Source organism: Oncorhynchus mykiss, chromosome 26, assembly GCF_057628025.1.
Source record: "Oncorhynchus mykiss isolate SJ-2025 chromosome 26, ASM5762802v1, whole genome shotgun sequence".
Lineage (NCBI taxonomy): Eukaryota > Metazoa > Chordata > Actinopteri > Salmoniformes > Salmonidae > Oncorhynchus > Oncorhynchus mykiss.
The window spans coordinates 3,980,850-3,990,954 of NC_143047.1; the positions used below are offsets into that span (position 1 = coordinate 3,980,850).

At 41.6% G+C, this 10,105-nt stretch overlaps 1 protein-coding gene across 1 annotated transcript in view; it reads left to right on the forward strand.

The window, feature by feature from the left end:
- The window catches only part of wdr43 (WD repeat domain 43), a 37,967-nt gene extending 34,401 nt beyond the window's left edge, over nt 1–3,566 (forward strand). Inside the window, exons 16-17 of the mRNA XM_021585701.3 lie at nt 2,043–2,101; nt 2,838–3,566. Of these exons, the coding sequence (XP_021441376.1) occupies nt 2,043–2,101; nt 2,838–2,951 (173 nt within the window). The 3' untranslated portion in view covers nt 2,952–3,566. The remainder of the gene's footprint in view (nt 1–2,042; nt 2,102–2,837) is intronic.
- Nucleotides 3,567–10,105: the final 6,539 nt, after the last annotated feature.

The following is a 10,105-nucleotide window of genomic DNA, read 5'->3' on the forward strand; positions in this document are numbered from 1 at the left end:
CTATCCTAAGCTGTCAATTATATGCATATTCTAGCATCTTGTCTTGACAAAATATTACTACGGGAACTTTTTTTTTCTCCAAAAATGAAAATACTGCCCCCTAGTCACAAGGTTAACAAAGTACTGAGTGAAGGGTCTGTATACTAATTTAAATGTGATATGTTAGTTTTATAAATTATACATTTGAAGAAATGTCTAAATCTGTTTTGCTTTGTCATTATGTGGTATTGTATGTAGATTAAATAGACAAACTATCTTAGAATAAGGCTGTAACGTAACTGCAAAGAGTGAAGTGGTCTGAATATGTTTAGAATGCACTGTAGGTAACATTCTACAAGAGGAACAGGAGCTCAAGTAGTAGAACATTTGAGGTGCTGGTACTCTGCGCGCCGGTAAGCTCCTGCCCATGTCAAGCGTTGCTGCTTATCCCATAGCAAATATCCTACAGCTGTTTGTCCCAAGCTCACTGGCTCGGAAAACTCCTGAGGTCCCCGGCTATTTTATACAATGTTGCAAGTTCGTTGCAGGCATGTCATGTTTAGCAAATGTGTTTTTATCAGGATATTTTCTACCTGCCCGCTGTGGTGTTTTTATTTGTTGGCTTTATGTAGGCTATTTTTTTACATGGCTGGCCGTGTCAATAGAAGGAACTTTTATTTATTTTCTTTTGGATAGAGTTGTGATGTAACCACATGACAATGATTTTGAGAAGAGGTTACTATAAATTAAATATAACTTTCACAAATGTGCATATGCGAACCATAACTGCCATGCAGATTGGTAAAAATTGTAAGGTAAATTGACATTCCACATGAAAGGTAGCAGACTCCTCGTGTAGCTGCATCTTCAGGAGAGGCATGGCAGAATCTGCTAAAACCAGCAGGACCAGGAGGTGATTTACTCGGGTCAAGTTTACTATATGCATTTTTTTTTTTTTTTTTTTTTACATTTTCTGTTCATCTAGACCTCTGGTGCCCTCTTGAGGCATTTTATTCACCAAACCGTAAGCTTAAAGCATCAGACAAGCTTGACGCATGTAGTTGATTTTATTAAAACACATAGGTGTATGTGTGTGTATGTATGGAATAATATACCATTTTAAAAATGTATTGGTCAAAAGAACAGACTACGTTCGATCGACCAAGATTTTTAGTCGGGACAGCCGTAACGCAGATGCTGTATGGATGTTCCTGTCCTTTAACTTGTCACTTTATTTCTTTGAGGTCACATGTTCCTCCGATTTATCAAATTCTAAATCTGATCATGCAGAATTACTTTGAAGACGCCCTAAAGGATTACACCCTCACGGTGGCCCTTCTGTTTAAGTCTCCAGAGGGTTCGGTGTTTGCAGCTGCTCCTCTCCATTTGTAGTTATGTAGGAGTCAAAATAATAAATCCGTTCTGTATTCAAACACAATGCTCTGCTTAGCTGTCAAACAAACCCTGAACTTCGCCGCCACACACACCGTCCCCCCTCTGTATTTCTCTGTACCATGAATGAATAATACCATGAATAACAGCAAATACTGCTACTCTACACAATATAGCTGACTTACTGTATGCATTTGCTTTCGCTACAAATTACATCAAGTAATCAGTCAAGACCACCGTGTCATAGCTGCGTTTTTACATTTTTTTTTAAAGAATTCAAACGCAATTAAGGATGTTTCCCCAACAGCATTCGAGAAGGGATGTGTGCACTTTAACACAGGGCTTTGTTCAACAGGGGGTATTTCTGTCTGTAATAAAGTCATTTTTGTTGGGGATAATCTCATTCTGATTGGTTAGGCCTGGCTGTCAAGTGGGTGGGCTTATGCCCACCCATGCATGGCTGCACCCCTGCTCAGTCAGGAGATCCATAGATTAGAGCCTAATGTTTTTTTTATTTTTATTATTACTGCTTTTCTTTTGAACTGTAACTCAGTAATGTCTTTGAAATTGATCACTTTTTTTTTTTTTTTCATTATAAAAATCTGTGTAATGGTTCTGTAAAGTGTCTGGACTGTGGCTTTGACTGACCAGTTTTGTCTTCTCCACTTTAGAGTCCTCTGATGAAGACAATGCTTCAGGTGACGAAGGTCTTCCAGATGAGGATTCTGATGTAGGTGGTTAAGATGACACAAAGGGGCTGTGGGTGGGATGGAATACAGATGGTTTGTTAAATGCTTTATCAAGTAAATAAGAAGGGGTTTCCCAATCCCAAATGGGTGCATGTTTTTTACCCTAGCACTAGCTAGCTACTTGCTAGCTAGTATTAGTGGGACTTTTCTACAACAAAATGCACAGCAAATATTCACAAACGTTGCATCTTGTGTGAACATTTACAAACAAATTGATATAAATTGTACATAAAAATCACTTTGTACGTACAGTGCTTTGCAACCAACAACTTACCGCTGGTTTGGTGCTTGTTCACTGGGATGATTCTAACTGAAACATCCTCCCTCGTAAGCAAGCTACGCAAACCAGCCAATAAGATGCCATGTTGAGTAGGTGAAGGCAAGACTAAACTAATAACCCAAAACCAATTGGCTCAACAATAGTGGCAAGGGGAATCATCAATATAACCCTTACACTAACACTCGATTCAACTCTTTACCAAGCCTTTGATTAAGTTGGAAACAGTTGGTAAAAAACATAACGTGCACCCCTATGGGTCCATAGGACTAGTGCTGTGTTTTAGTGGAAAGGAATACAATACAGATTATACAATGAGGTGTCGTAAAGTGCACTTTTGCTCTTGAACCAACACATTCCCACTGACATTGCGTTTATTGGAATGTTGACGTATTATGAGTGAAGCGTCTCACTGTATTGTGCGTTTCTGTTCTGTGCAGAACTGGGAGGAGGATGAGACTATGGAAGACAAGGCAGAGGAAGGCATGAGGATGGAATCAAAAGTGACTGCCGATTCCGACATAGAACCTGGGAACGAGAGCGAGGAGGAGTGACAAGCGAAGGAAACCAATTTAACAAAATAAACTACAAATGGACCTGAAAGATTTTATATGTACTTTCATTTATTTTTATCCTTTTGATTTTATCAGAACAAAATGGTTTTATAGAAAGAAATGGGCAGGCAGTGGTTGGTATATGGCGGTGAGTGGGGCTACCATCCTGCCACAACCAGGGACCTCCACTATGGAGGTGGTGTTAAATACCCACCCCACTACCAACCTGAAAGCCCCATATTTTGAAGCTGTACGAGGCTCAAGCGCCATGCTTCTCCCCCAATCGCCGCCTTTTCCACTTGATCTGTGGTTCTGGGTGTAAACTATGTGTATGTGACCATCGTCCGCACTGCTTGTTCCAGAGAAAAGGTGGGCTTGTTGCCAGACATGGGCTGCATATTTCTTGCATATGACTGGTCAAAAGTAGCTCGCTATGCACCCTTGTTCTAAGTATTTAACTATATAGGGTGCCATTTGGGATGTAACATGACTAATGGGTCATGTCCCCACTCAATGTATATCAGTATGAACAGTAGTGTTTGAGTCCCCCTCTTTTTCCTGAGCTACCCACCCCTCCCCCAGGTTTCTTGGTATTAAATATTCTTCTGTAAAGTATCCAACTGAACCCTTGTTTTATTTTCTGAATCTGTTTTTGGTGTCCTTAACTCCTTTTGTGCAATGATTTTTTTTGGGGGGGGTGGGGCTTGGCAGTCAGTGTCCACTGCCTTTTAATCATAGCTGGATTGGGGACTGGAGAAAAGAGATGTGAACTTGGCTCGATTTAGGTGTATAAATGGCTGGTTAAATTGTGGCTGTCTAAATGCAGGGAACGTGATCAAAGGGCACTTTTTTCTTTTTTTTTAACAATGCTGTTTTAGATGCTAGTTTACTTGAATAAACTGACTCTGACTGTTCCTTGACTTAGTTTAACATTCACACTGTCTGATTTCCCTCAAGTAAACTAGTATCCAAATCAAGAGCAGGTCGAAAACGGGATGGGGACTCTGGCCCCTTTCGAAAATACCTTCGGACAGAGCCAACCAGGCAGGATCTTGTTCCTGGTCAATCATTGGCTCACTGGTGAAATTACCATTCGGACTATATTTTAATTAAATCATTCAACCTTTAATGCAATTGCAGACACAAGTTGACAAGAACTAGAAAAGGGTCTGAGTTTTATTATTCCTACAGTCATATCTTAGTGATGTCACTGCCTACATTACCTTCTACTCATGAAACCAAAACCATGCCTACACAGCTATATAAACAAGAGTTTGTGTTATCTAAAAGCTCAGCAGTAAATGTCCACCCAAGTTGAATTGTAGTGGGATGTCTGACTATTCTCTACTCTTACACTCCCTGCAGAGTTCTGTCTCAGTCACACATTTCTCACATTGTCTTTATAAGAGGCGGAGATTAGAAAAGACTGGAACAATATTAAACCTTTATAACGAGTATATACACTGCTCAAAAAAATAAAGGGAACACTTAAACAACACAATGTAACTCCAAGTCAATCACACTTCTGTGAAATCAAACTGTCCACTTAGGAAGCAACACTGATTGACAATACATCTCACATGCTGTTGTGCAAATGGAATAGACAACAGTTGGAAATTATAGGCAATTAGCAAGACACCCCCAATAAAGGAGTGGTTCTGCAGGTGGGGACCACAGACCACTTCTCAGTTCCTATGCTTCCTGGCTGATGTTTTGGTCACTTTTGAATGCTGGTGGTGCTTTCACTCTAGTGGTAGCATGAGATGGAGTCTACAACCCACACAAGTGGCTCAGGTAGTGCAGCTCATCCAGGATGACATCATTGCGAGCTGTGGCAAGAAGGTTTGCTGTGTCTGTCAGCGTAGTGTCCAAAGCATGGAGGCGCTACCAGGAGACAGGCCAGTACATCAGGAGACGTGGGAGAGGCTGTAGGAGGGCAACAACCCAGCAGCAGGACCGCTACCTCCGCCTTTGTGCAAGGAGGAGCACTGCCAGAGCCCTGCAAAATGACCTCCAGCAGGCCACAAATGTGCATGTGTCTGCTCAAACGGTCAGAAACAGACTCTGAGCGTGTTATGAGGGCCCGACGTCCACAGGTGGGGCTTGTGCTTACAGCCCAACACCGTGCAGGAAGTTTGGCCATTTGCCAGAGAACACCAAGATTGGCAAATTCGCCACTGGCGACCTGTGCTCTTCACAGATGAAAGCAGGTTCACACTGAGCACATGTGACAGACGTGACAGTCTGGAGACGCCGTGGAGAACGTTCTGCTGCCTGCAACATCCTCCAGCATGACCGGTTTGGCGGTGGGTCAGTCATGGTGTGGGGTGGCATTTCTTTGGGGGGCCGCACAGCCCTCCATGTGCTCGCCAGAGGTAGCCTGACTGCCATTAGGTACCGAGATGAGATCCTCAGACCCCTTGTGAGACCATATGCTGGTGCGGTTGGCCCTGGGTTCCTCCTAATGCAAGAAAATGCTAGACCTCATGTGGCTGGAGTGTGTCAGCAGTTCCTGCAAGAGGAAGGCATTGATGCTATGGACTGGCCTGTCCGTTTCCCAGACCTGAATCCAATTGAGCACATCTGGGGCATCATGTCTCGCTCCATCCACCAACGCCACGTTGCAACGCCACAGACTGTCCAGGAGTTGGCGGATGCTTTAGTCCAGGTCTGGGAGGAGATCCCTCAGGAGACCACCCGCCACCTCATCAGGACCATGCCCAGGCGTTGTAGGGAGGTCATACAGGAACGTGTAGGCCACACACACTACTGAGCCTCATTTTGACTTGTTTTAAGGACATTACATCAAAGTTGGAACAGTCTGTAGTGTGGTTTTCCACTTTAATTTTGAGTGTGACTCCAAATCCAGACCTCCATGGGTTGATAAATTTGATTTCCGTTGATAATTTTTTTGTGATTTTGTTGTCATCACATTCAACTATGTAAAGAAAAAAGTATTTAATAAGAATATTTTATTAATTCAGATCTAGGATGTGTTATTTTAGTGTTCCCTTTTTTTTAGCAGTGTATATTGGGGGTGTTGACCATTGATATAGGCCTACTGTTTTAATATATTGGGGGTGTTGACCATTGATATAGGCCTACTGTCTTAATATCTTGGGGGTGTTGACCATTGACATAGGCCTGCTATCTTAATATCTTGGGGATGTTAACCATTGATAAAGGCCTGCTATCTTAATATGTTGGGGTTGTTGACCATTGATATAGGCGTACTGTCTTAATATGTTTGGTGCATTGATCATTTATATAGGCCTACTGTGTTAATATCTGGGGGGTGTTGACCATTGATGAAGGCATACTGTCTTAATATCTTGGGGGTGTTGACCATTGATATAGGCCTGTTATCTTAAGATATTGGGGGTGTTGACCATTGATTATGGCCTGTTATCTTAATATCTGGGGGGGTTGACCATTGATATAGGCCTGCTGTTTTAATATATTGGGAGTGTTGACCATTGATATATAGGCCTGCTATCTTAATATCTTGGGGATGTTGACCATTAAATATAGGCCTACAGTTTTAATATATTGGGGGTGTTTACCATTGATATAGGCCTGTTATCTTAATATCTTGTTGGTGTTGACCATTGATATAGGCCTGCTATCTTAATATCTTGGGGGTGTTGCCCATTGATATAGGCCTGCTATCTTAATATCTTGGGGGTGTTGACCATTGATATAGGCCTGTTATCTTAATATCTTGGGGATGTTGACCATTAATATAGGCCTGTTATCTTAATATCTTGGGGGTGTTTACCATTGATATAGGCCTGTTATCTTAATATCTTGGGGGTGTTGACCATTGATATAGGCCTGTTATCTTAATATCTTGGGGGTGTTTACCATTGATATAGGCCTACTGTCTTAATATGGTTGGTGTTTTGACCAATGATATAGGCCTATTGTCTTAATATCTTGGGGTTGTTTACCATTGATATAGTCTCGTCATCTTAATATGTTGGGGTTGTTGACCATTAATATAGGCCTACTGTGTTAATATCTTGGGGGTGTTTACCATTGATATAGGCCTACTACCTTAATATCTTCGGGTGTTGATCATTGATATAGGACTATTGTCTTAATTACTGGGGGTATTGACCATTGATATAGGCTTGTTATCTTAAGATATTGGGGGTGTTGACCATTGATTATGGCCTGTTATCTTAATATCTTGGGGGTGTTGACCATTGATATAGGCCTGTTATCTTAAGATATTGGGGGTGTTGACCATTGATTATGGCCTGTTATCTTAATATCTGGGGGGGTTGACCATTGATATAGGCCTGCTGTTTTAATATATTGGGAGTGTTGACCATTGATATATAGGCCTGCTATCTTAATATCTTGGGGATGTTGACCATTAAATATAGGCCTACAGTTTTAATATATTGGGGGTGTTTACCATTGATATAGGCATGTTATCTTAATATCTTGGGGATGTTGACCATTAATATAGGCCTGTTATCTTAATATCTTGGGGGTGTTTACCATTGATATAGGCCTGTTATCTTAATATCTTGGGGGTGTTTACCATTGATATAGGCCTACTGTCTTAATATGGTTGGTGTTTTGACCAATGATATAGGCCTATTGTCTTAATATCTTGGGGTTGTTTACCATTGATATAGTCTCGTCATCTTAATATGTTGGGGTTGTTGACCATTAATATAGGCCTACTGTGTTAATATCTTGGGGGTGTTTACCATTGATATAGGCCTACTACCTTAATATCTTCGGGTGTTGATCATTGATATAGGACTATTGTCTTAATTACTGGGGGTATTGACCATTGATATAGGCTTGCTATCTTAATATTTTGGGGGTGTTGACCATTAAGATAGGCCTGTTATCTTAATATCTTGGGGATGTTGACCATTAATATAGGCCTACTGTGTTACTATCTTGGGGGTGTTTACCATTGATATAGGCCTGCTATCTTAATATCTTGGGGATGTTGACCATTAATATAGGCCTGTTATCTTAATATCTTGGGGGTGTTGACCATTGATATAGGCCTACTCTGTTACTATCTTGGGGGTGTTTACCATTGATATAGGTCTGTTATCTTAATATCTTGGGGGTGTTGACCATTGATATAGGCCTGTTATCTTAAGATATTGGGGGTGTTGACCATTGATATAGGCCTGTTATCTTAAGATCTTGGGGGTGATGACCATTGATATAGGCCTTACTGTCCAAATATGTTGGGGTTGTTGACAATTGATATAGGCCTACTGTCTTAATATGTCTGGTGTTTTGATCATTGATATAGGCCTACTGTCTTAATATGTTTGGTGTTTCGACCATTGGTATAGGCCTACTGTCTTAATATCTTGGGGTTGTTGACCATTGATATAGGCCTACTGTCTTAATATGGTTGGTGTTTTGTCCATTGGTATAGGCCTACCTTCTTAATATGGTTGGTGTTTTGACCATTGATATAGGTCTACTGTCTTAATATGGTTGGTGTTTTGACCATTTATATAGGCCTACTGTCTTAATATCTTGGGGTTGTTTACCATTTATATAGTCTCGCCATCTTAATATGTTGGGGTTGTTGACCATTGATATAGGCCTACTGTCTTAATATGTTTGGTGTAGTGACCATTGATATAGGCCTACTGTGTTAATATCTTGGGGGTGTTTACCATTGATATAGGCCTACTTTCTTAATATCTTGGGGTGTTGATATAGGACTACTGTCTTAATTACTGGGTGTGTTGACCATTGATATAGGCCTGTTATCTTAATATCTTGGGGGTGTTGACCATTGATATAGGCCTGTTATCTTAATATCTTGGGGATGTTGACCATTGATATAGGCCTACTGTCCTAATATGTTGGGGTTGTTTACCCTTGATATAGGCCTGTTATCTTAATATCTTGGGGGTGTTGACCATTGATATAGGCCTACTGTGTTACTATCTTGGATCTTGGGGGTGTTTACCATTGTTGGGGGTGTTTATGTAACAGTATAACTTTAAACCGTCCCCTCACCCATACCCGGGCTCGAACCAGGGACCCTCTGCACACATCAACAACAGTCAACAGAAGCATCGTTACCCATCGCTCCACAAAAGACGTGGCCCTTGCAGAGCAAGGGGAACCACTACTTCAAGGTCTCAGAGCAAGTGACGTCACCGATTGAAACGCTATTTAGCGCGCACCACCGCTAACTAGCTAGCTATTTCACATCCGTTACACTCACCCCCCTTTTGACCTCCTCCTTTTCCGGGTCAACAGCATCAATGTAACAGTATAACTTTAGACCGTCCTCTCGCCCATACCCGGGCGCGAACCAGGGACCCTCTGCACACATCAACAACAGTCACCCACGAAGCATTGTTACCCATCGCTCCACAAAAGCCAGGCCTGGCAGAGCAAGGGGAACTACTACTTCAAGGTCTCAGAGCAAGTGATGTCACCGATTGAAACGCTATTTAGCGCGCACCACCGCTAACTAAGCTAGCCATTTCACATCCGTTACATTTACCTATTGTCTTAATATCCCGTGGATGCTGTTCACCATTGATATTTCTACTGTATGGACTGAGTGTGCTAAATGTAATCTTTGTACAGTGTCTTGACTTTGGGTAAACAGAACACAATTAGCATTCTACCTACACCCCATTACATGCTCAGATTACTGTGAAACCGCTTTCCAGGTAAAGTTATTAGTGTAACAGAGGTTGGTCACATTGGTGCCTTGACCTTAATGGGTTTCTGCGAGGATGAGTGTGAAGAGGTCAAAGGGGAATGAAGTGTAACAAGGTGGTAATCAGTTGTGTGATGAGTAACTTTGTATGCCTAAGAGCTGAACAATTACATTGAATCCGAAAGGTAATGCTTAGTTTGGCATAGCGGGCTAATGCACTCTTAGTGCGCACAGGAAACCTACATTGGGAACGCATTAGCAAACTTTCACAAAAAAAAATGTCTCCATATGGGATGGCGAGACTTTTAAAAATATGCTTAAAAAAATAAATCAACCCAAAATGTCCATGTAGTTCTGGGCAGGGCGTGACACCATGACGTTGCATTGCTCAGGGATTAAATTCCCCATTTGCTCAGCTGGTGGACTTGCTTTTTATGATGTGTACTTACTTTGTATATTTGCCGAGGGTGGCGACCTT